This window comes from Rutilus rutilus, assembly GCF_951802725.1.
Source record: "Rutilus rutilus genome assembly, chromosome: 15".
NCBI lineage: Eukaryota > Metazoa > Chordata > Actinopteri > Cypriniformes > Leuciscidae > Rutilus > Rutilus rutilus.
In genome coordinates this window covers 36,941,111-36,968,482 of record NC_140220.1, presented here as the reverse complement: position 1 = coordinate 36,968,482, position 27,372 = coordinate 36,941,111, and the positions used below count along the sequence as shown (strand labels likewise).

General features: G+C 38.3%; 2 protein-coding genes across 3 annotated transcripts in view; one reads left to right on the top strand and one right to left on the bottom strand.

Annotated features, from left to right (window-relative positions):
* Positions 1-8,716, bottom strand: part of LOC311304777 (dynein axonemal intermediate chain 1-like) — a gene marked incomplete at its 5' end in the record, with an annotated part of 21,430 nt that extends 12,714 nt beyond the window's left edge. The window contains 12 exons of the mRNA XM_084432011.1: positions 267-343; positions 553-634; positions 719-808; positions 1,447-1,697; positions 1,790-1,833; positions 1,921-2,038; positions 2,123-2,207; positions 2,403-2,438; positions 5,564-5,630; positions 5,719-5,849; positions 8,369-8,477; positions 8,520-8,716. Coding sequence (XP_084288137.1) covers positions 267-343; positions 553-634; positions 719-808; positions 1,447-1,697; positions 1,790-1,833; positions 1,921-2,038; positions 2,123-2,207; positions 2,403-2,438; positions 5,564-5,630; positions 5,719-5,849; positions 8,369-8,477; positions 8,520-8,716 — 1,287 coding nt within the window. The remainder of the gene's footprint in view (positions 1-266; positions 344-552; positions 635-718; positions 809-1,446; positions 1,698-1,789; positions 1,834-1,920; positions 2,039-2,122; positions 2,208-2,402; positions 2,439-5,563; positions 5,631-5,718; positions 5,850-8,368; positions 8,478-8,519) is intronic.
* LOC311304860 (dynein axonemal intermediate chain 1-like) overlaps positions 1-26,912 on the top strand; it is a 674,193-nt gene extending 647,281 nt beyond the window's left edge. Inside the window, exons 1-10 of one of the 2 annotated variants that reach the window (XM_084432205.1) lie at positions 15,623-15,740; positions 16,692-16,748; positions 16,879-17,121; positions 17,244-17,328; positions 17,413-17,530; positions 18,974-19,125; positions 19,690-19,789; positions 21,810-21,992; positions 23,922-24,060; positions 26,801-26,912. In XM_084432205.1, coding sequence (XP_084288331.1) covers positions 19,097-19,125; positions 19,690-19,789; positions 21,810-21,992; positions 23,922-23,990 — 381 coding nt within the window. In that variant the 5' untranslated portion in view covers positions 15,623-15,740; positions 16,692-16,748; positions 16,879-17,121; ... (1 more) ...; positions 17,413-17,530; positions 18,974-19,096 and the 3' untranslated portion in view covers positions 23,991-24,060; positions 26,801-26,912. Of the gene's footprint in view, positions 1-15,622; positions 15,741-16,691; positions 16,749-16,878; positions 17,122-17,243; positions 17,329-17,412; positions 17,535-18,912; positions 19,126-19,689; positions 19,790-21,809; positions 21,993-23,921; positions 24,061-26,800 lie in introns of those variants that run through there. The other variant, XM_084432206.1, reaches the window with a different exon arrangement.
* The last annotated feature ends 460 nt before the right edge of the window (positions 26,913-27,372 follow it).

Below are 27,372 nucleotides of genomic sequence, written 5' to 3'. Positions count from 1 at the left end.
TCAGTAGGAGTGAAAATATTAAAGAAGAACAAGCGTTGGCCTGTGATGTTTGTAATTTAGAACAAAACAAGTTATACAGACCAAAGCGTGGTATGAGATGAGAAACAAAACTGTCTGGTCTGTCAAAATAAATAGTTTAAATGCTAAATGACTCAAGACTGCAGATGTTCACAGGGTACTGTATATAAAAACAATGTTTGGCTGAATGATTGTATGACTGACCTTGGTGTAAACGATCATATTGGATGTGATGGTATACTACTGACCTTGTAAATCGTTCCAGATTCAGAGGCAAGGAGAAAAGACCCGTCATTTTGTTTCTGAATGTCCAAAGATATTCCAGCTAGAACCACAGAGAAAATAACTCGAGTGAGGATCATACATTAGTGCATGCGGTTTTTACACCATTAGCATCTTTATTGCATTTGACATTTTAACGGTTTCTTTCTTTTATGTGTGATTTCTAAAAACAGATATGAACATAAATGGAACTGATTAGAAGCTCGCTTGAGAAGTATGTGTTTATACCAAATCAAGTAATGTGGTCCATACCTGTAGCAACGACATGCTTAAGGTCATCAGGAACTTTGTCCATGGCTGGGAGTTGGATGATGTTTCTGCAGACTAGTTCACGCTGAAATCCAAATGATTGGCATCAATTAACCTCTTACAAAAAGGACTTGTTTTAGAATCAACACTTAGATATTTCCTTCTGTACCTCTGTTAGTAGCCAAGCCACCAGTCGTCCATCAGCGCCCACAGAGATGAAGCTGTGATCACCGTCAAAATCGTCTTCCTCCCACTTTACCTGTAACGAAGACGATGAAACACAAGAGCCAAGACTTTTTTATCAACCAACAATCACAACAACTATTCAAGCACTGAATAATAAATCTGTATTTAATTTTATTTAAATGCATTACCATTCAAAAGTTTGGGGTCGGTAATATATTTTAATGTTTGAAAAGCCTCTTATGCTCACCAAGGCTGCATTGATTTGATCAAAAGTACAGTTAAATATTATTATATTTAAATAGCCATCACTTCAGTGTCACATGATCCTTCAGAAATCAATACTAATATTAATTTGCTGATTTGGTGCTTGAGAAACATTAATTTTTATTATCAGTGTTGGAAACAGTTGCGCTGCTTATGTGCTGTTTGTGGAACTATGATTAAAAAATATCAGGGTTCTTTGATTATAATAATCTGTCAGAAAAAAAATGTGTTTGAACAGCAGTGTATAAGAGTATATTTAAAAAAATAGTGCATACTGCACAAACACAGTATACAGTACTGCATATACTTCATATTACAGAACTAGTAAGAGTAGTATTCTATTCCGACCATTGTATTGAACATACAGCTCCATTTTCATATCATAGGTAATGATGGTTTACTGTTATTATTTTACCCATGACTCCATGGTCATATCCTCCTCCATACCTGCGTCACAGGGCCTTTGTGTTTCCCGGAGCTGTCTGTGCTGGTGTAAATCGGCTGATTACTCTTTTCCAGGAGGTTGTACACTTCGACACAGCCATTATTCAAACCCACAGCCACCAGGTGGGGCAGTTGTTTGTGGATGTCTACACACATTACCCCTGACTCAGTGTTAAAAATAAATTCTGGATAGAGGTGCATCTTCCGGGTGTAAAAGAGAAGCATGCCCTCACGATCCTCATGAGTACATCCATCTTGAGGGGTAAGATGAAACACACTTCAGAGTCATATAGCTTACAAAAGATTCCTTGTCTAAGAATTCTCTCAGAGTAAATAGTACACTTACATGACCCAAGACCAACAGCGAACAAATCACTGTATTGAGTGTTCCTAAAAATGAACAAATACAAACGTCACTCAAAGAAGGGCTTCCTATTTTACTCAAAAAACATTGTTTTAATAAAGTATGAAACTCACCAGCAGAGGGAAGTCACAGGCAGTCCTTTGGCTTTTTCATACTGGAATTTCCAAAGCGGGAGAAGAGTGCCCTTCTCTCCTCGAAACTCATCAGCGGGATCCTCAAAGTACAGGAAATCTGAGATTTGGATATAAAGCTGTTAAACATTTTTAATGTCTGTCCATCCGTCAGTAATCCAAAATAAATGTTTTCTCTATATACCATCTGTAACGTCTCCATATCTATCCAGAACCAATGCACGCTCCATCATCTTGACTGCATGATCTAGATGGGATATGTCCTGTTTCTGGAAGCACAAGAGGGGATTTCTCCCTTTTAACTAACCTTTTAAACAAATCAATCACACTCTTGAACTAAATAAGACAAATCATTTTCTTCATCACTTTTGAAAAAAAGAAATAGAAACATGGATAAATAATCATCCCAACATCACTATAATGTGACATTATGTTGACCACAGGTCCTCTTCAGGTTTACGCACTTTATCGGTGAAATCCTGAAAACCTGAAGCCTCCTCCTACAGGACAAAAGACACATTTTCAAACGTTTAAATCCAAAGCTCTTTGTGAAAGATATGTGACAAAGCATTCATTTCTAACTGGATGAAAAGTCTGAACTAAATAAGACAAGAAACGTGTATAAATAATCATCCCAACATCACTATAATGTGACATTAGCTAGAGTGAGATCACGGGTCCGAAGGTTTACGTACTTCGTCACTTGAATCCTGCCAGTACCAGTCTTCTTCCTTAGCTGTGCCCTGTAAAAAAAAATAATACATTTAAAGGAATTTGTAGTGTTTTATTTGACAGATATTTCCTGTATTTTTGAAATACAAAAAAAATGTCTAAAATGTCAGAAATAGACAGTAAATTTTCCAATGTAAAATAACATGAAAAACACTGAGACTAGATAATGATCTGAGATGTCATCGCTCTGCTGCAGAATCTCAACGGCATCAACATTGATTCTGTGTGATAATATTAGATCTAGGGTATGATTACGACAATGAGTAGGTCCTGACACGTGTTGTCTAACTCCAGTAGAGTTAAGAATGTCTTTAAATGCCAATCCCAATGCATCTTTTTCATTATTTACATGTATATTAAAATCACCAACAATTAGGACTTTATCTGCAGCCAGTACTAACTCTGATAGAAAGTCAGCAAATTCTTTGATAAAGTCTGTATGGTGCCCTGGTGGCCTATATACAGTAGCCAGCACACATCTCAAACGTGATTTATCATTTACACTATATATTGCTATATTAAGCACCAACACTTCAAAAGAATTATACTTGAAACTAGACTTCTTAGTAATTCTAATAATATTACTATAAAGTACAGCAACACAGGCTCCCCTTTTGCCTTTCAGACGAGGTTCATGTTTATAACAGTAATCTTGCGGGGTGGTCTCATTTAAAGTAACGTTAATGTAATCGTTTGGTTTTAGCCAGGTTTCTGTCAAACACAGCACATTATAGTCTGTAATAATATCATTAACAATAAGTGCTTTTGAAGTAAGGGATCTAATATTCAGCAACCCAAGCTTTATCATTTGCTCATTTGTATCTAAAGCATTTGTAATTGTATCTTTGTATCTAAACATGAAAGTAACTTAATATTAACGAAGTTACTTGTTATTTATTTCTTATTTATTGAACTATAAATTCAATGTAACATTTGCAATCGTGATGATATATTCAGAAGAACAGCTCCCTTATTTGTGTTTTGTTAACTATATCATATGTTATAAATAAAAATGACTATGTTTCTTGTGTGTGCTGTTATGCTAACTTATGAAAGTCTCTGAGACAGGCAGCGAGCCTCAACATGCGACCTTGTTAGCAGAAATACCCCTCATCAATCGATTTTTACATTGAATGTAATAAAATCAAAATCATTCTTGCGTTTTGATGCTTATCTAAGTTAGTTATTTTTTGCTATTAAAGATAAGTAAAATTCTCTTTCACTTGAGCCTTCAAGAAATCCACCTGTCACGGACAAGCGTTAAACTTTATGTCGAGCCCATCTATCAGTCTATTTTCTGTGGATTACGAATTTGCATTAGCTGTAATATCGGTAACATAACTTACCACTTTAGATTTCACTGTTTCTTTTTGAGGAACGGACATTTTCCTTTTTGCTTATTTTCTTTTATCAACAAAACAATTAACGTTATTCCACTGAAACGGCGATCGCTTGCTACTGCTCGTGTTTGTGAGTCGTTGTCATGGCAGCGCATAAGATGTGCACGCGCATAAGAGACGCGCATAGACAGATTCTATTGGATGATTCTGCTCAAACCGCTTCAGACTTTTGAAAGGTGGTGTGTAGGGCCAAAATGAACAAAAATGCCCCCCAAATTAAAGATAATGGGCAAAATACCCCGCACAATTAAACAAAATCTATTACGGCTGTCGTGATTCAAATTAAATGTGAAAATGAATTAAAAGTGTCGATTGCAATACAATAGATCTGCTCGTTTTTAAAAAAAAATGCGTTTTGTACAATATTCTCCTCCTGTGTGAGTTAAACATCATTCCCTCGGATCAAAATTAATTTAACTACCCAAAAACTACACTATTTTATTTTATTTTATTTTATTTTATTTTTGGTCCAGAAAGCTTATGTTGTTTTAATCTGATACTATTTTTTGTTTTGTTTATTATTTACTTATAAATTACTAATCTGAATAATAATTGATTTTAAAACTATATAAAAAAAACATTCTTTCAGTAAAATACAAAATAACTAAAAATAAGTAAAAAATGATTATTTTTGTGTCTCTGCCGTGTAACGTTATTCATACTAATATCATCCTTCCTGTGACAATTCCATCCAATGAAACAGATCATAAAAAAGACCCATTTTATTGGAAAGGATTATGCAGAATTTGAATGATTTGAACTATTTGATTTGAACTATAATCAAATGATGTAAAACCGTATTATTGATCTATTTTATACATTTATTTCGATCTCTCTGTCTGTCTGTCTGACTTCTTCGAGAAGCATCAATGTTTGTATTCATTCACGATATTTCACGATAAAGCAACGGCGAAGAAGCATCGCTTGGACATGTAATGTTAGGCTATTCATATTAATATCATCCTTTACAGGAGTAACATGTATTACTCCTGTAAAGGATTATATTAATATGGTATTAATGTGAGCTGTTAATTATGAGAATTATTCAGCATCAGCTACCACACCTACAACAAACACTGATCCTAACCTTATCTTTATAAATGTATACATATATATATAAAACTTAAAAAAGAAAATCTGCAATCATCTGCTTAGCTTTAATGGCTGTTGCATGTCACATAGATGCTCATTTTTTTTATAATTCATGCACATGGCAAATGCCCCTGTTTTGATAAGAGGAATTAAAAGCACTGTGTGTGTGTGTGTGTGTGTGTGTGTGTGTGTGTGTGTGTGTGTGCCTGTGTGTCACATGGTAACAGCATGTTAGCACACTCACAAAGTGGGGACCAAAAACTTTTTTTTTTATTATTAATTATTTTACAAAGAAGAAACAGCACTGCATTGAATACATTAACAACAAAAAATTTAACAAAAAAATAAATAAAATAACAAAAACAGTAACTGACTCCTCAACAAGTAAGAAAAAACCGTACATAGTTCTTAAGAAACTTGTGGTTCTTACTGTTATCAATGAGAGATTTTCGATTCTCGATTACGATTCTTTGAGTCAAAACATGTCACAGACTCATTTCACAGAGGAATATTTTATTTTGATTCAATAATAAAGGTTGGTGGTGTCTCCTTATACATCTGCATCTCCTTCTCTGCATGCTCCTGGATAGACATGGTCTTCCTCTGTGATGACATCTTTTCTGCTTCCTCAACAGCAAAAAGCTCCTCCAATGGAGACCTTCTTGGATGTTTGCTTGGAGGTTGTTGCTGCAAAAACAAAGAATAGACTTATTTGCTAAAAGAAAAACATCTACTAAAGGCAGAGGCTAAGATCCTAAATATAATTTCAGCATTTCTGTGCTTACATTCTCATCTTCCTCCTCCACTTCATCATTTCAATGACTGAATTGGAGACATTAAATGCTTGAGCTTCAATGACATTATATAACCTGCTTGTGTAAAAAATGGTCGTGATTTTAACAGTAAAAGACTGTAAAAATGCTACAGGGAAAAACTGTTTATTGGTTAACAGAAAGTTTCCTTACTGTATACAGTAAATAACTGTGATAGATCTAACGGTACATTTAATGTAATTTTACTGTAAAATACCATTAAATTTCATTGTATAAAAGTCATTGTATAATTTACAATGAAAAAACGTAAATTGGCATTCCCACAATTCCCTGCGTGACACTTCACAGTTGATGTATTTTTGTTGAAATAACGGTTTCGTCATAGTTTTCTTAGTTTTTTATAATCAGTTATGTACATTAGGGTTTTATGTTACATTTAATGTTGTTAAATTAAAAATTAAGGAAAAAGAAGGGCTCCCTATTTTACTCAAAAAACATTGTTTTAATAAAGTATGAAACTCACCAGCAGAGGGAAGTCACAGACAGTCCTTTGGCTTTTTCATACTGGAATTTCCAAAGCGGGAGAAGAGCGCCCTTCTCTCCTCGAAACTCAGTAGCGATAACGTTAAGCGCACCAGAATAAAATATAATATTCAGAAATTAACAGTGTAGCTGACTTACAGATTCAGTTAACATCCACAAATGAATAAGCACGACGATTCAGGGAGCAGACTACACAGTGCTGCTTTCTTCGACCCTCTCTGTCTCTGGTCCTGCGCTGTGCTCACTCAGTGTGTGTGTGTGTGAGAGGGGGAGTGGCCTCTGGTCCTGCGCTGTGCTCACTCAGTGTGTGTGTGTGTGAGAGGGGGAGTGGCCTCTGGTCCTGCGCTGTGCTCACTCAGTGTGTGTGTGTGAGAGGGGGAGTGACCTCTGGTCCTGCGCTGTGCTCACTCAGTGTGTGTGTGAGAGGGGGAGTGGCCTCTGGTCCTGCGCTGTGCTCACTCAGTGTGTGTGTGAGAGGGGGAGTGGCCTCTGGTCCTGCACTGTGCTCAGTGTGTGTGAGAGGGGGAGTGGCCTCTGGTCCAGTGCTGTGCTCACTCAGTGTCAGTGTGAGAGGGGGAGTGGCCTCTGGTCCAGTGCTGTGCTCACTCAGTGTCAGTGTGAGAGGGGGAGTGGCCTCTGGTCCTGCGCTGTGCTCACTCAGTGTGTGTGAGAGGGGGAGTGGCCTCTGGTCCTGCGCTGTGCTCACTCAGTGTGTGTGTGAGAGGGGGAGTGGCCTCTGGTCCAGCGCTGTGCTCAGTGTGTGAGAGGGGGAGTGGCCTCTGGTCCAGTGCTGTGCTCACTCAGTGTGTGTGAGAGAGGGGGAGTGGCCTCTGGTCCAGCGCTGTGCTCAGTGAGAGGGGGAGTGGCCTCTGGTCCAGCGCTGTGCTCAGTGTGTGAGAGGGGGAGTGGCCTCTGGTCCAGTGCTGTGCTCACTCAGTGTGTGTGAGAGGGGGAGTGGCCTCTGGTCCAGTGCTGTGCTCACTCAGTGTGTGTGTGAGAGAGGGGGAGTGGCCTCTGGTCCAGCGCTGTGCTCAGTGTGTGTGAGAGGGGGAGTGGCCTCTGGTCCAGTGCTGTGCTCATTCAGTGTGTGTGTGAGAGGGGGAGTGGCCTCTGGTCCTGCGCTGTGCTCACTCAGTGTCAGTGTGAGAGGGGGAGTGGCCTCTGGTCCTGCGCTGTGCTCACTCAGTGTGTGTGAGAGGGGGAGTGGCCTCTGGTCCAGTGCTGTGCTCATTCAGTGTGTGTGTGAGAGGGGGAGTGGCCTCTGGTCCTGCGCTGTGCTCACTCAGTGTCAGTGTGAGAGGGGGAGTGGCCTCTGGTCCAGTGCTGTGCTCATTCAGTGTGTGTGTGAGAGGGGGAGTGGCCTCTGGTCCTGCGCTGTGCTCACTCAGTGTGTGTGTGTGAGAGGGGGAGTGACCAGCTGTGCTCACTCAGTGTGTGTGAGAGGGGGAGTGGCCTCTGGTCCTGCGCTGTGCTCACTCAGTGTCAGTGTGAGAGGGGGAGTGGCCTCTGGTCTAGCGCTGTGCTCAGTGTGTGTGAGAGGGGGAGTGGCCTCTGGTCCAGTGCTGTGCTCACTCAGTGTGTGTGTATGAGAGGGGGAGTGGCCTCTGGTCCAGTGCTGTGCTCACTCAGTGTGTGTGTGAGAGGGGGAGTGGCCTCTGGTCCAGTGCTGTGCTCACTCAGTGTGTGTGTGTGAGGGGGAGTGGCCTCTGGTCCAGTGCTGTGCTCACTCAGTGTGTGTGTGTGTGAGAGGGGGAGTGGCCTCTGGTCCAGTGCTGTGCTCACTCAGTGTGTGTGTGAGAGGGGGAGTGGCCTCTGGTCCAGTGCTGTGCTCACTCAGTGTGTGTGTGAGAGGGGGAGTGGCCTCTGGTCCAGTGCTGTGCTCACTCATACCCCTTTTCCACCAACAAGAACCGGGTGCTGGTTCAGAGCCAGAGCCAAAGCTGGTTCAGAGTTGGTTCGACTGACGAGCTTACTAAGAACCGGTTTGCCTTTCCACCGGCTAGAGAGCCACAACAGAGCCAGATCTTACGTCACTGTATACGTCTCATGTTGCCCAGCAACCGCTAGTGCGGTAGCGCCAAACACAAACACGCCAGGCTTGTTCGAGATGCATCGGCTTCTCGCAGATCGATCGCCGCATGACATCAAAGCACTGCGATAGCGATCTAAAAGCACAAGGAGTCGTATGCTCTCCAAACACTCCCGCAGCTCCGATCGGTCCTCGCCGCTCCGATGCATCTCGAACAAACCATCAACAATAACGGACGTTGCAATACTATGGATGCTCATGGGATTGCAAAAATACATCGGAATCCAACGCGTTCGTGCAGCTCGCCGTAACTTACATAGACGGATATTATAATCGAGCTGCTATTAGCTCGACTAGCTGCTATTTAAAAATGGCGGTCACAAGTTTATATTCATCTTGTTGGTCACGGTAACACCGCCCCCAGCCCCTGACGCAAGCGGTTCTTACTTGGCTCTGTTCTAGACCCTGCAATGATTTGGTGCTACTTAAGAACCAGTTTTACTGGTTCGGAGCTGGTGCTTTGGCGGTGGAAAAACAAAGAACCGATTTGAAACTAGGCTCTGGCTCCGAACCAGCACCAGCTCTGCCTTGGTGGAAAAGGGGTATCAGTGTGTGTGTGAGAGGGGGAGTGGCCTCTGGTCCAGTGCTGTGCTCACTCAGTGTGTGTGAGAGGGGGAGTGGCCTCTGGTCCTGCGCTGTGCTCACTCAGTGTGTGTGTGAGAGGGGGAGTGGCCTCTGGTCCAGCGCTGTGCTCAGTGTGTGTGTAAGAGGGGGAGTGGCCTCTGGTCCTGCGCTGTGCTCACTCAGTGTGTGTGTGAGAGGGGGAGTGGCCTCTGGTCCTGCGCTGTGCTCACTCAGTGTCAGTGTGAGAGGGGGAGTGGCCTCTGGTCCTGCGCTGTGCTCACTCAGTGTGTGTGTGAGAGGGGGAGTGGCCTCTGGTCCTGCGCTGTGCTCACTCAGTGTCAGTGTGAGAGGGGGAGTGGCCTCTGGTCCTGCGCTGTGCTCACTCAGTGTGTGTGAGAGGGGGAGTGGCCTCTGGTCCTGCGCTGTGCTCACTCAGTGTCAGTGTGAGAGGGGGAGTGGCCAGCGGCTAGAGCAGCAAAAGCCAATGTGTGCTTCTTTTACCAATATATTTAACGATATCTTTTGCATTTCTAATCCAAACAACGCCAAACTTGGCACTGCACTTACTCGTGCCCGTGGCAAGACACCTGTCAAGTTTGAAATCCATCGGACTAATGGTTCGAGATATATGCAAATAACAGACATACAGACAGACATTTCTGTAATTTATAGATAGATTGCTATATTAAGCACTTCAAAATAATTATATTTGAAACTAGACTTCTTAGTAATTCTAATAATATTACTATAAAGTACAGCAACACCTCCCCTTTTGCCTTTCAGACGAGGTTCATGTTTATAACAGTAATCTTGCGGGGTGGTCTCATTTAAAGTAATGCAATCGTTTGGTTTTAGCCAGGTTTCTGTCAAACACAGCACATCTAGATTATAGTCTGTAAAAATATCATTAACAATAAGTGCTTTTGAAGTAAGGGATCTAATATTCAGGAACCCAAGCTTTATCATTTGCTCATTTGTATTATATCTGGTTTTTATTTGTTGAACATCAATTACATTTTTACACTTAAATGGACCAGGTAAAAAGAGGAAAGCAGTTCCTTTGTGGACTGAAAAATGTAGTAACGCTGTTCAAAATAGGAATAAAGCATTTAGGAAAATAAAACTAATTTATTTGAAGATTTTATAAATTACAAGAAAGCACAAGCTGAAGTCAGAAGAATCGTACGAACAGCTAAAAAGAAGTACTGGAGAGATTGGTGTAATTTAATAGGAGAAGATATTGACATAAGTGAAGTTTGTGGATCAATTAAAAAGATGGGAGGAATATATAGAAATCAAGCTATACCAGTTTTAAAAAATGATGTAGGAAAAATGGCTGTGGCAGATAAAGAAAAGGCTGAAATGATGGCTAAAGTATTTGTTAAAGTTCATAGTGATGATAATGTATCAGAGGATATTAAAAAGTATAGAAATCAGAATAAGAGTCAGCATCCAGATGTGATGATGAAAAGGAATCCTACTGGAGACACTTTAGATGCAGATTTTAATATATATGAATTAAAGATGGCTCTAGGGGGAGTTAAACATACATCTCCTGGAAGAGATGATATATGTTATGCAATGATTCAACATTTATCAGATAGATCATTGGGAAATTATTTTAAAACTTTTCAACAAGATTTGGAATGCAGGAAAGCTTCCTTCTTCATGGAAGCATGGAATTATAATACCAATAGGCAAACCTGGAAAGGACAAATCTAATCCAATTAATTATTGGCCAATTGCATTAACTTCTAATTTATGTAAATTGATGGAAAAAATGATTATACGTGAATTAAACTATATATTGGAATTTAAAGGACTTGCATCACCATATCAGAGTGGATTTAGGGCAGGTCGGAATACTACGGATGCTGTTTTAAGCCTAGAAGCCGAAATCAGGAAAGCTCAAGGAAATAAAGAGGTATTGGTAGGGGTGTTATTCGATATCGAGAAAGCATATGATATACTTTGGAAAGAGGGACTTTTAATAAAAATTATATGTATGGGAATTAGAGGAAAGTTATACAATTGGATTATGGATTTCCTTCTTGAAAGAACAATTCAAGTTAGGGTTGGAGTAGAATATTCAGGGACATACAAGATAGAAAATATAACTCCGCAAGGAAGTGTATGCAGCCCAGTTGTTTTTAATATTATGATAAATGATATTTTTTGCAATTTAAAAGGTGATGTAGGAAGAGCATTATTTGCAGATGACGGGGCAATATGGAAAAGAGGACGTAATATTTCATGTGTATATCACAAAGTATACAAAAAGCAGTAGATGAAGTGGAGCTATGGGCAAATAATTGGAGCTTTAGATTGTCTGTGGCTAAAACTCAAGTTATATGTTTTACTAAAAGGAAAAAAGTACCAGAGGTTAAGTTAAAATTATATAAGCAGGAACTGGAGCAAGTTTCAGTAGTCATATATCTTGGTTTATGGATGGAATCTAGGCTGACATTTGCTATACATGCTAAAAAAAACTGATCAAGAAATGTAAAATAGGAGTTAATACTTTAAGATGTTTATCAGGGGTTGAATGGGGAGCTTGTAGATTATCGTTGAAAAGATTATATAATATATTAATCAGATCAAGTTTGGATTATGGAAGTATAATTTACGGATTTGCAACCGAGACCATACTCAAAAAGATTGAAGCAATTAAAAATCAAGCTTTAAGAATATGCTGTGGTGCGTTCAGAACGTCTCCTATAGCAGCTGGTAGAAGTTGGTGATGAAGCTCCTTTAAAACTTAGTAGGAAAAAAATAAGACTGAATTATTGGGTAAATATTAAAGGTCATAAAGAGAGTCATCCAGTGAAGGGAGTAATAGAAGAATGCTGGGAACATGGGAACAAAAACATTAAAAGCTTGGGATGGATTGTTCATAGAGAAGCACAAGAAGCTGGTATTGCAGACTGTGATATTATCCAGTATACCACCGTGGATATTTCCAATGCCAATAATTGACTTACAAATTCAAATGAGAGAGATACCCCAAAGAATATAATTGCACAGCAGTATTTAGATCAGATTTATTCATCATGGTTGCATATATATATATATATATATATATATATATATATATATATATATATATATATATATATATATATATATATACAGTGCAATGCATAAGTGAATACACCCATGCTAAAGTTGACTAAAAAGAGGAATAAAAAATCATATTTTGGAAATTGAACTTAATGCCTTAATTTAAAAAATTAGGAAAAATCCAACCTTTAAGGACACCAATTTTCTTTGTGAATGAAAAATGTATCGTAAATAAATAAATGTTCTTCCTTAAAATACATGGTGCATAAGTGAGTACACCCCTATGTTAAATTCCCATAGAGGCAGGCAGATTTTTATTTTTAAGTATTTTTAAAAAAAATCTTTTAGGATACTATGCATCCTGATAAAGTTCCCTTGGCCTTTGGAATTAAAATAGCCCCACATCATCACATAGCCTTCACCATACCTAGAGATTGGCATGATTTTATTTCAGTTAGCCTAAAAGCTAGTTTGATTTGCATTGAGAGATGATCTTATGGAAAGTACCCCATGCCAATCTCTAGGTATGGTGAAGGCTATGTGATGATGTGGGGCTATTTTAATTCCAAAGGCCAAGGGAACTTTATCAGGATGCATAGTATCCTAAAAAAAAATAAAAAAAAATACTTAAAAATAAAAATCTGCCTGCCTCTATGGGAATTTAACATAGGGGTGTACTCACTTATGCACCATGTATTTTAAGGAAGAACATTTATTTATTTACGATACATTTTTCATTCACAAAGAAAATTGGTGTCCTTAAAGGTTGGATTTTTCCTAATTTTTTAAATTAAGGCGTTAAGTTCAATTTCCAAAATATGATTTTTTATTCCTCTTATTAGTCAACTTTAGCATGGATGTATTCACTTATGCATTGCACTGTATATATATATATATATGTATATACTGATGGTTCTAAGGATCCTATCTCTGGAAGAACAGCAGCTGCTGTATATATTCCTAAGTTTCAAACAAGTATTAAGAAAAGAACAACTGATCATATATCCGTGTTTGCAGCAGAATTAGTTGCCATGATGGCAGCACTCCAGTGGGTAGAGGATGTAAAACCAAGATTAGTAGTAATATGTTCTGATTCTTATGCAGCAATCACAAGCCTCGTAAGTGGAAATAAAGCATCAAGGCAAGACATTATATATGAGATTCTTGCAAGTTTGTTAAGAATAAGTAGTGTAAGCTTAATAGTGTTCTTGTGGGTTCCTGCTCATGTGGGAGTGGAGGCCAATGAAGTGGTTGATAAACTAGCTAAGCAAGCTGTGAAACATAACGATATAAATATTCAAGTGACTGAGCAAAAAAGTCAAATTAAAGAATTCATAAACAACAAATAGCAAGAAGAATGGAATAGAGATAACAAGGATTTTAACAATTATAAAAAATAAGCACATTCTTTTAGTTAAATACAAAATAACTAAAAACATGTTCATGTACATGGTTTGTATTCATTCACGATAAAGCAACGGTGAAGAACATACATATACATATATTCATTTAGCTGACGCTTTTATCCAAAGCGACTTACAATTGCTATATATGTCAGAGGTCGCACGCCTCTGGAGCAACTAGGGGTTAAGTGTCTTGCTCAGGGACACATTGGTGTCTCACAGTGGATTCGAACCCGGGTCTCTCACACCAAAGGCATGTGTCTTATCCATTGCGCCACACCACAAGAGCATATTTAATGAGCATCATTACTGGACACCAGAGTAACTCGCTGAGCAAATTCAACTTGTGCTCTCGTGAGAACTCTGGATTACCAGGGTAAGTTCGGCCGGCATCCAGGCTAGAAATGTCCTCCAATTTGTTTGCCACTTCACCCTATAGAAAAAAGAAAACTTCATATGATACGACAAAGTCATAGTCCCATGGCATTTTAATGTACATTATTCTGATAATTAAACTCATTTCAATTCATTTAAATACTTCCACACATGTTAGCATGACGAAACTTGGTGTATTTACTAGTTGCCATATCAACACTATATAGAGATAAAATTGCGCCAAAATTATTTATTTTTTGGAAGATATCCATGGACATTTATTAAACCATAGCAAAAGTCAATTTCTTACTTAAGTTCATTTTTCATCTCTATTTTTTTGTGTTTTAGACAAATCTGATATTATTTTAATCTCCAATATGTTATTTAACAGTTGAGATAGTTCTTTAATGCTTCGCTAACTAGCAGAAGACACTAGCCAGGTTTAAATCCCAGTTGTGCAGGCGGGGCATGTTGTCACACTGCGTTACAATGAGCCCCTGTTAGAAATATGCTGTTCTATTCTATGCTTTTATTAATTCTATTGAAAAAACACGAGAAAAAGGTAAATAAAGACTGAGAGTCAATGTTCAGAAATTACTAATTATTTATTTGTTTTGAACTATGTTGTATGTGTTTTCCTGTGTTCATTGTCAAAACTCAAAAAAAAATTGATTGAATTATTAAAAAATGGCATTATTTTATATGAATAAGTTAATTTTTTTTATATTTTAGTTTGTCTTGTATATTTTTTTATTAGATCAGATAACATTTTAAGCTGTCATGTGGTCATGTTACAATGTACCCCACCTGGGGCATGTTGTCACATTTCACTTCCATCCTTTCAGGGTATATCAAGAAAAAAGTATATACTGTATTAATAAAACAAAACCACATAATTGTACTAGACATGTGAAATTAATGTACATTTTTTTTTTTAAATACTATGAACCATAAGCAGATTTACACAAACTCAGAAAGTCAAAATGCCCCGCTCTCCCCTAGGTGTGGTAGCCGATGCTGAATAATTCTCATAATTAACAGCTCACATTAATACCATATTAATATAATCCTTTACAGGAGTAATACATGTTACTCTCTTAAGGATGATATTAATATGAATGACGTTACACGTCCAAGCGTTGCTTCTTCACCGTTGCTTTATCGTGAATGAATACAAACCATGTACATTAACATGTTTTTAGTTATTTTGTATTTAACTGAAAGAATGTGCTTATTTTTTATAATTGTTAAAATCAATTATTATTCAGATTAGTAATTTATAGGTAAATAATAAATAAAACAAAAAAAATAGTATCAGATTAAAACAACATAAGCTTTCTGGACCAAAAATAAAAAAATAGTGTAGTTTTTTTTTAATGCTTTGGGTAGTTAAATTAATTTTGATCCGAGGGAATGATGTTTAACTCACACAGGAGGAGAATATTGTACAAAACGCATTTTTAAAAAACGTTCATTTTCACATTTAATTTGAATCACGACAGCCGTAATAGATTTAGTTTAATTGTGTGGGGTATTTTGCCCATTATCTTTAATTTGGGGGGCATTTTTGTTCATTTTGGCCCTACACACCACCTTTCAAAAGTCTCTTATGCGCGTGCACATCCCGCTGCCATGACAACGACTCACAAACACGAGCAGTAGCAAGCGATCGCCGTTTCAGTGGAGTAACGTTAATTGTTTTGTTGATAAAGGAAAATAAGCAAAAAGGAAAATGTCCGCTACTCAAAAAGAAGCAGTGAAATCTGACCTAGTAAGTTATGTTAACGATATTACAGCTCATGCAAATTCGTAATCCACAGAAAATAGACTGATAGATGGGCTCGACATAAAGTTTAACGCTTGTCCGTGACAGGTGGATTTCTTGAAGGCTCAAGTGAAAGAGAATTTTACTTATCTTTAATAGCAAAAAATAACTAACTTAGATAAGCATCAAAACGCAAGAATGATTTTGATTTTATTACATTCAATGTAAAAATCGATTGATGAGGGGTATTTCTGCTAACAAGGTCGCATGTTGAGGCTCGCTGCCTGTCTCAGAGACTTTCATAAGTTAGCATAACAGCACACACAAGAAACATAGTCATTTTTATTTATAACATATGATATAGTTAACAAAACACAAATAAGGGAGCTGTTCTTCTGAATATATCATCACCTATTGGCACTTTAGTTTCATGTTTAAAGCATCATTGCATTTTTTATTTGTATATTCAAACATTTATTTAAAACATCAGTCTCATTACATTATTTACTGCAGTTGTAATGTTTCAGTGTAAATTATTTAATTTGATTGAACAGCCCTAGAGTGTCTTCACCAAAACTGAATTTGTTGATCAAATGTAAGAATGTGATATGAAAGAGGATGCATTCATTTAATAAGGCCAATAAAATAAGAAATAAAAAACATTGGCCTTTATAAAGGCAAATAACGCCCTGGGGGTAAATGCAAATGTCACAAATATGCAGATTTAAGTAGGCTATGTAAACACCGGTAGAACACTGATGAGAATATTGCTTCAGAATAAGTTATATTTACACCACCAAAAATACTCTGACAATTAAGAAAGGCAGTGATTGACTTTTCCAAAGGACAAGCACATGACACGGCTTAATGTTGAGCCCAGAAGACTTAGTAGGTTTTCTGTATTTTCAGTTTATGCATAACCAACTGCACTTTGCTTTTTTAAATGATGTTTTGCAGGACGTAGATTGTGAGCTCGAGCTTCTTCATGAAACCTTCTCAGCTTATGCCAGTCTGGTGAGAAAATCTTGCCAGTAAATTATTTTGAGCATTTTTTTGTGCTTATACCTGCAGTAAAACGGAGCTATGCTTGTGTTGTTGTGAATACGGACATGTTTAATGTTAGCATGCCCTGCTCTTTCTGCAGTCAGAAATCTATGATTTTTACGTCGAGGAACTGCAGAGGCTGGAAACAAATAAAAAAATGGAAGAACAGAAGAAGAAGGAGGCCACTGCTGCCAAGGGGAAGAACCCAAAGGCAGATTGATTTGTTGCTAAAAGTTCCTAAATGACGTTGTAATCGCAACAGAAAAAAAAAAAAAAAAAAAAAAAAAGTAAAATAAATAAATTTCGCGACAACACGAGGATAGTGGACTTGGCTGTCGGTCAGGTGAGTGGTATGATACATGTCTTCCAATACTACATATTGTTCCTTCTTGGTTTAGTTCAAGAGTGTGATTGATTTGTTTAAAAGGTTAGTTAAAAGGGAGAAGTCCCCTCTTGTGCTTCCAGAAACAGGACATATCCCATCTAGATCATGCAGTCAAGATGATGGAGCGTGCATTGGTTCTGGATAGATATGGAGACATTACAGATGGTATATAGAGAAAACATTTATTTTGGATTACTGACAGATGGACAGACATTAAAAATGTTTAACAGCTTTATATCCAAATCTCAGATTTCCTGTACTTTGAGGATCCCGCTGATGAGTTTCGAGGAGAGATGGGCGCTCTTCTCCCGCTTTGGAAATTCCAGTATGAAAAAGCCAAAGGACTGTCTGTGACTTCCCTCTGCTGGTGAGTTTCATACTTTATTTCATACTTTACAGACAGACAGACAGACAGACACACAGACAGACACACAGACAGACAGACAGACAGACAGACAGACAGACACACACACACACACACACACACACACACAGACAGACAGACACACAGACACACAGACAGACACACAGACACACAGACAGACAGACACACAGACAGACACACAGACAGACAGACAGACACACACACACACACACACACACACACACACACACACACAGACAGACAGACAGACACACAGACACACAGACAGACACACAGACAGACAGACACACAGACAGACACACAGACAGACAGACAGACACACAGACAGACACACAGACACACAGACAGACAGACACACAGACAGACACACAGACAGACAGACAGACAGACAGACAGACACACACACACACACAGACAGACAGACAGACACACAGACACACAGACAGACACACAGACAGACAGACACACAGACAGACAGACAGACACACAGACAGACAGACAGACAGACACACACACATACATACAGACACACAGACAGACAGACAGACAGACAGACACACACACAGACATACAGACACACAGACAGACAGACACACAGACAGACAGTCAGACACACAGACAGACAGACAGACAGACACACATACATACAGACACACAGACAGACAGACACACAGACAGACACACAGACATACAGACACACAGACAGACACACAGACAGACAGACACACAGACAGACAGACAGACACACAGACATACAGACACACAGACAGACACACACACAGACAGACAGACACACAGACAGACAGACAGACACACAGACAGACAGACACACAGACAGACACACACACAGACAGACAGACAGACACACAGACAGACAGACACACAGACAGACAGACACACAGACATACAGACACACAGACAGACACACACACAGACAGACAGACACACAGACAGACAGACAGACACACACACACACACACACACACACACACACACAGACATACAGACACACAGACACACACACAGACAGACACACAGACATACAGACACACAGACAGACACACAGACACACACACAGACATACAGACACACAGACAGACACACAGACATACAGACACACAGACAGACACACACACAGACAGAAAGACAGACACACAGACAGACAGACACACAGACAGACACACACACACACACAGACAGAAAGACAGACACACAGACATACAGACACACAGACAGACAGACACACACACAGACAGAAAGACAGACACACACACAGACAGAAAGACAGACACACAGGCACACAGACACACAGGCACACAGACACACACACAGACACACAGACAGACAGACAGACAGACAGACAGACAGACAGACAGACGTTTCTGTAATTTATAGATAGATAATGAGTTTGTTTGTCTTTCACAGGGCTCTACATGGATTTCCAGCGCTTTCCTAGAGGAGTATGATGCACACTTCCTCAAGTGTGTCCGGTGTGTGAGGTGGAATCCCTTCCATTCCAACATCTTCATCTCCTGCGGCTTGGACGGCATGGTGAAAATTTGGGATGAGAGAATTAAGTATGAGCACTTATTCCCTGTAGCACTATATCTACAGCAGCCTTTTCCAACTTATCCTTCAGTTGTCTTAATTTAAATGTCTTAATTGTAAATTTGACAAATCAATTAGTCTGTCTATGTTCCGCAAAAAGACAACTTTGAGTTAATAATAATGAATGAATCTTTCTCTTGACTGCACATTTTGTGTACGTGTTAGTAGCCAGACACATTCAATTTACAAATGACTACGCCACTCTTGCATTGAAAAAAAAAAAAGGTGTATAGAGCTTTACCCTCTGAAGTGTTTGTAGGATCTGCAACGGCAGGATAAGCAATTAGAAGTGTGTTCATATATTACAAGTTGACCGAATAGATTTTACAGTAGACTTTTCAGCATCCTGTGACACCACAGACAACAATTTTGACTTGCCCCTCAGTTTGTGAAATCAAACATAGATTGTTTACATGACTGCATTTACAATGAAAGTCTGGGGCAAGTTGTATAGAAGCTTGTATATGGTTTTGACTGAGTAGTAGCTCATCTGAAGTATTCTACTATTCCAGTAACAATACTTACTCTTCCAGGTCTCCTTTGTTCACCTTTGACCTGAGAGCTAATGTGACAGATGTGGCCTGGGCTCCATACTCCTCCACTGTCTTTGCTGCTATCACCAGTGATGGAAAGGTAAACAGCCAACCTCTAATACAAACACAATGGTAAAATCCACAATATGATCAAATCCTTTTTTTTATAATAATAATAACAATAAAAAAGTAATAAATATAATAACATTAATAATACATTTAATAATCCCTCACCTTAAAATAGAAACTTTCTGGATACTTCCACTTAAAGCACTTTTTTCATGTAATGATTGCTAATGAAACACAGCAGCAGGCTGACAGTGGGACGTCTTTCCAGCGGCGCGGGACTGCATCAGCACACACAAACACTCACATTCTGCTTGTGCGAGTAAAACACAAAGAGAAAAGGGTTCAGGACATACAGTAACAGAGGGCTAATTTGAACTGTTACATAATGACAACAGCTCAATATAGGCTATATCACGAGCATCATGTGTGCTGCCATCTGCTCTATTGCTCTGACATTGACTTTAAATGTAATCCTACCTGATCTGGCTTGCTTTGGACTTCCTTCTGTCATCCTCAAGGGAAAGTCATTCTAAATGTGACAAATATACTTTATATGTATTAAAAGTTAAATATATATATATATATTAGGCTTGCTACGATAGTCGGTGTTACACGGTGTTAAGTCGCAACATCGCTTTCATCACTTGCCCACCAACTGTTTTTAAAGAAAACGCAGTATCCGTTTTTTTATGTCATCCGTTGACTAGCGTTGTATGATCATCACGCTCTTATTAATGTGAATGCTTTTAAACCATTCAAGTGCGACAAGACTAAAGAGACCGCGCTGTAAGTCCTGCCTAATACACACACACACACACACACACACACACACACACACGACCCACAGAAAAGACGCGCGTCAGTATCGAGTTCTCTTTCGGGCTTGAACAAACACACAAATTATGCCAAACTGTCCGTTTTGTCGAGCGTCCTCATAAGAGCAGTCTTAAATGATTTAAATAAAGTCTTAAATGAATGTAGAGATTTGTGAGAAGATGGGGCGCGTGTGAGATCGCGTCTCTGTCCGCAGCGGCTGGTCTTAAAGTGTCATTAATGTTAATCAAAGAACAAAGGTAAGAATTACTCACTCAGACCCGGCGCCAGGAGGATTATTATACCGGTAGCCTAATATCTTATATCTTATAACTAAATATCTTTTAACACATCTCCGGCGAACGGCTTCTTCACGCAAAAGAAAAACTCTTCATGAAGCGCAGTGCTCTTCAAAACTCTTCGTGAACTTCATTTTATACGTGCAATTCACACGAGCTCTAAGCGCATGCGAGACTGCTGCGAGTAGTCAAACTTTATTAATGAAACAGGAAATCAGAGGGAATCATTTCTTTAATGTAATTTTCTTTTTTTCTTCTTTTTTTACCGGTTGGCCGGTCACACGGCTTTCATAGTTTTCAGGTACGTGACTGGTGCGGAGACCTGGAGTGTTATTTACATTTTTTATTTAGTTTTATTCATATTCATATTTTGATTTTGAAATAGTTTTATTTTTAAACTTTCGGATTCCATGTTCTCACGCAGTGAAAAATAGAGGACACTGACAACGCGCTATAAGACAGGACCGAGCAGGTGATATTTAATATGAAACAAAGTCTCAACTTTCAAATTTGGTCAGTCAAAAAATATTAAAACAATAAATAGGCCGACCGTTTTGTGGCTCTTTAATGTGTCGTGAAAGATTGCCTCAGTTAAAGCCGAGTTCAAATCCACCGACGTTAATCTAACTCTCCTGACTGCTTTATCGGACAAAAATGGTGGATTTTGATTGGTCAGACTCAGATCGCATGTCAATCAAACTCCCTGCAAAAGATGAATTGACGCTAATTTAAGCACCAGATTTTTAAAAGCGATGTCATTTTTTAAAATCTTGAAATATATTATCTTGCTAAAAATATATTATCTTGCTTGCTGACACTCAGAGCCAAAGCAAGAAAGGTGCTAATGTCTGCTTCACACTGAAAACATCAAAACATAAACTGATACTACATAAATGACAAAGACTACAACTTCCCGCTCCTCTTCTATTTCTTTCACAGGTTCATGTGTTCGACCTCAGTGTCAACAAATATGAGGCTCTCTGCCAACAAATAGTGATGTCAGAGGATAGAAGGCCTTTGAAAATCGAATTCAACCCTGTCCATCCCTTCATCATCGTGGGTGATGACCACGGCCATGTCATCAGCCTCAAGCTCTCGCCCAACCTCCGCAAGAAGCCTACGGTAAGTGATGCACTAATATCATGTATAGGCCTCCAATGAAATCACATGCTTAATCGATCAGTGCTGTTTCGATCACTGCTGTGCTGAATACTTCATGTGCTGAATTGCTAAATCTGCGTCTTTGTGACCGCTTCAGACATTCATTTACAACACAGGCACAACCCAGTTACTGAACGGCTCAGTTTAACTAAGTGACATTTGATGAGAATGTTTCGGGAACACATTAACGTATTGAACGTAAATTTAAATATCATTTGTTTGCCAGGCAATAAACATAGTAATTCCAGATACAAATCAGTCAGAAAGAATGTACTGTGGGAAAAGGGCTTTCAGAACAAATAGATGCAGAGAAATAAATGACATGACTGAAGGTCCTTGAAGCTTTGCAGTGATTCCAGAGTGAACAAAGTCAAATGAATAATTCAGGTTCCAAATCTACAGTACTGTTCCAAAGTTTTGTTATAGTTTTGTTAAGTTATATTTTAAATATATTTATATCAGCATCCTTTACTCCAGTCTTCAGTGTCACAATGACTGTTTGTGTTCTATTTCACCGACGAAAATAGTTCCAAAGGAAAACACTCAGCGCTGTGTTTCTAATGTTTCGGCATTTTGAACGAATCGTTTGAATTAATGACTCAATGACTCACTCATTAAGACGGTCTCTTGCCGCCACCTATTGGCACTTTAGTTTCATGTTTAAAGCATCATTGCATTTTTTTATTTGTATATTCAAACATTTATTTAAAACATCAGTCTCATTACATTATTTACTGCAGTTGTAATGTTTCAGTGTAAATTATTTAATTTGATTGAACAGCCCTAGAGTGTCTTCACCAAAACTGAATTTGTTGATCAAATGTAAGAATGTGATATGAAAGAGGATGCATTCATTTAATAAGGCCAATAAAAAAATAAATAAAAAAAAATGGCCTTTATAAAGGCAAATAACGCCCTGGGGGTAAATGCAAATGTCACAAATATGCAGATTTAAGTAGGCTATGTAAACACCGGTAAAACACTGATGAGAATATTGCTTCAGAATAAATTATATTTACACCACCAAAAATACTCTGACAATTAAGAAAGGCAGTGATTTACTTTTCCAAAGGACAAGCACATGACACGGCTCAATGTTGAGCCCAGAAGACTTAGTAGGTTTTCTGTATTTTCAGTTTATGCATAACCAACTGCACTTTGCTTTTTTAAATGATGTAGCTTGTAAGCCCGAGCCTTTTTATGCAAACTTCTCAGCTAATGCCAGTCGGGTGAGAAAATCTTGCCAGTAAAGTTAGTCTAGCGCTGAAATTAGTTTTTTTAATCAAGTGATCAAAGTGCTCGTTGCCGCTGCGATCAGTGGCGCTGATACAGTGTTCTCTTGTGGCTCGCGCACACGCCGCAGTCTTCACTCGGACGCGCGCTTCAGTCCGTTGAGGAGACTCTCTATTCGTTCCGGTGAAATCACAAAGCAAAATTCACACAAGCTGTCCCTGCTTGATATACAACCACTGATAAACATAATCGGTTTTGATGAACCTATGACACGCTTGGCAAGAGTTCTGCCACTGGACCATTAAAGTAGCCTACATTTGTGAAACAGTCGACCTATGTATTTATTCACGTGAAAAAACAACATAGTGGAGTAGATCTCATTAAATGTCTAAATAAACCCAGTGTACTATTTAAATCGATTGCTGGACATCATAATGTTATTCTACATACATCTGATTTATGATTTAGCATTGTATTAGCACGGGCACGAGAACCGTGCGACGCACACACGCACCGAACCGAGACAAGCGAACCGAACGGTTCGGATGTTTTTTCATGTACCGTGCCACCCCTAATACTTGCAGTAAAACAGAACTATGCTTGTATTATTGTGAATACGGACATGTTTAATGTTAGCATGCCCTGCTCTTTCTGCAGTCAGAAATCTTTGATTCTTACCAAGAGGAACCAAGAGGAACTGAAGAGGCAGGAAACAAATACAAATAAGGAAGAACGCCCTATCCTAGATGAGGACGACGACGACGAGGAGATGCGTCTGCACAGAACAACCTGACAGGTAACATTAGTACAAATCAATACTCACATGTATGCAGAAATAACAGTGGGACACATGGGGGTGTGCAATATCACAATATTTGATCGTGGACGATTAAAATGTCTCCACGATCTGCTTTTGAACAAATGTTGTAGTATCGTGTTACTGCGCACATTCAATCAGATGCAGTTCTGTTACATTCGCATCACATGTTAAGGCAGAGGTAGAGTTACAGTCACGGGACACTGCCATTCACAAAAGTTCGTTATTTGCATGTGATTGAAAGCCTTGCCGGTTAAACATTTAATTCGCATACACCCAAAGCTCACAGGCACTAAAAGCCTGTCAAACAGCGCCTGGATACTGGACTAAGTTATCTTTCTAGTCTTATTGTGCTAATACTGTCAAATACACAAGCTTTACATTGGTTACAGTTGGTTATGTCTAAAGTGAAAGCAAATATTTGAGAGAAAATCGAGTGCATGTTATATGCATGTATATTAGATGCGTACCGGTCTTAAAGTGACAGTAGCCTAATACTAAACATGCTGCCGCTTGTCCTTAAAGGGCCCCTATTATGCTACTTTAAAGGCTCCTAATGTTGTTCGGAGTCTCCTACAACAGGATTAATTGACACAGCTTTAGGTAATAGAGGCCCACAGCTGATTAGCAGAAATATTTCAGTAAGAATAATAACGTGAGTTATCCAGTTAGCAGGAGAACTATACAATATAAAACTCAAAACTAAGTATTTTGAACACCGGTAGAAAATATAAACATCAATAGAATTAGTCCTACTTACAGGTTGCCCTGGTGGAAAAAAATTATATGCTAAGTATACTTGCAGCCAGACTAATTATCAGTATACTTCAAGTGTGTTAATGATTAGTTAAATTGAAGTGTGCTATTTTGAAACAACTAATTTTGTAATAAGTATATTTTAGTAGTAAATAAATTGTAGTAAAGCATAACTTTAAGTGTATTTAGTGTACTTTTGTGTACTAAATTGGAACAACTTTAAGTATACTTAGGAGGTAATAGTAGTAGGGACTAATTACATGCTTGATTAGTGATATTAAAGTGTACTTTATATGTGTTACAAGTACATTACAAAAAAAAGAGAGATTATATATACACATATAAGGCAGGCAAATTATGATGAATGATTTGTTTTCTTTTTAAGAATGACAGTACGCTGAGTACAATGTACTTGGTGGGTGATATAATCAAAACCCTTCAGACTCAGCAGTTTCAAATGTATACTCTCTTATAAGCATCCCTTTTAACAATGTAATCTTTGTACTTATTTGTAATTAGAAATATATATTAGAAAGTAATCAAAAAGGCAATAAGGTTGTCAAGCTTGAACAGACATGAACACCAATCAACAAACACTACCATAATTGGCTGGTTATCTCAAGACAAAGTAACTTTATGTGCATAACATGTTTTTTTTTCAAACTTTTCAAAGATCAAGACAAGTAACATTCATTTAATACAAATCTTACCTAGAATCACAATATAATGAGGTTCCAAATGTCACACGCCATGCAAACCTGAAGAAGCTGGGTAAAATTAAAAACAACACTACGTTTTCTATTAAATAGTAACAAACCCCCCACCCAAATAAAAATCTAAATTCTGTCATGATCACTCACCCTTAAGTAGTTCCAAACCATTTAAGACTTTCGTTCATCTTCGAGAAAAAAAACTGACATATTTGAATGAAACCTGAGAGATTTACATCCCTCCGATAAACGATTCACCAAATCTTTGTCACATTTTAGAAAGTTAAATCGCAAAAAACATCACCTAATCCGTATGAATCGCGTGGTTTCCTCCTAGTCCTCTAGAGAGACACGATCGCTTTTTATATTTTTAACAGTTTAAATTTAGACTTCTAAATCCATCACATTCAAGTAACATATACACACGCACAGCATATCTGATAAACGTAAGCTCTGAGTTAGGTGCGAGGCGAACTCATTATCATAAGAACCAATCACAACCATTCAACGGCTCTGGAACCAGTCAGGACTAGTCACGTGTGTTATGCTGTTGTTTGAATTTAAACAAGTACAAACTTTTTTAAACATCTTTGGAAAATGTATCTATGATAATATGATAATATGATGTTGAAATCTTTGTTGGAATTTCAGTAGTACAAACGTATCATGTAATGGACAACAGCCTTTTAAGTAGCCTTTTACAAGTAGCCTGCAAACAAGTAAAAGTGACTAAAACATTAATTTTAGGTATGCTTATTGCAATGCTTAATAATAGTTGACAAATGTTTCTAATACATTATAAGTTGTTCAAAATATTAAAATATTAAAATGATAAATACATAAATATCTAAAATATATTGAAGTAGGCCTAAGTGTTCATAAAGTACATATATTTTAAACACACTAAAAGCTTAATCATTTTGCTATGTGCTTACACAAAGTACTCATAAAATGTACTTTAAGTAAGAGCAACATAAGTATGTTTTCTTTAAATACACTAAAACTTCACTAAAAGTATGCTTGTGTTTAACATATTTCTTAAAAATGTAACTAAGCATATATTTATTACCAATGTACTTCTAGTGCACTTGTTAGAAATATGTTTAAAGTTTGTGTTCGTACTGGCTCCTCACCTGATCTGCACTGGTGTGTTCAGTCTCATGCTGTATGTTAACACGTTGTTGCTGTGTGTTTTTCAGTGAACTTAATGTTTCCTCATGAACCGGTTTTATTTTTTTCTTTACATCTTCAAGCTCCATGTTGCACTTAAGCTACACAACACAGCACAGCAGGCCCGGAGTGATGCGTGCGAGTGGAGGAGACGCTGCGCATGATGTGACGTATTGCATTCTGTATCTTTGTAGCCTAACTTGTGCAACTTTGTACACATTTGTTAAGTAGGCCTACTTTGCTTAAGATATATATAATATTTCTGATTATTGCATAGCTTTCTCCCCATTTCTCCCTCCTTAGTTACTGTTGCTACGCCTGACAAGCTTTCGCGCCTGGCACGTCTATTACTGTATGTATGCACCGGTGTCAGACATTCCCAAGGAGATAATTAGTAATTTTTGGTGGTGAAACAGGTGAAATATCCGAGAGAGCAAGACAAAAGGGACCGCAGTATGCATTCGAGGGATATATCCATGGAGGGGAGGGAGGCCTTCACAGGGGAGAGACTAGCTGACATTAGACACTAGACACTAGACACGTGACTTTCAAATGAAAGATTGGTATCAAAGAGCACACCCAGGTTCCTAACCAACGATGAAGACTCGACAGAGCAGCCATCAAGTGTTAGACAGTATTCTAGATTATTACATGA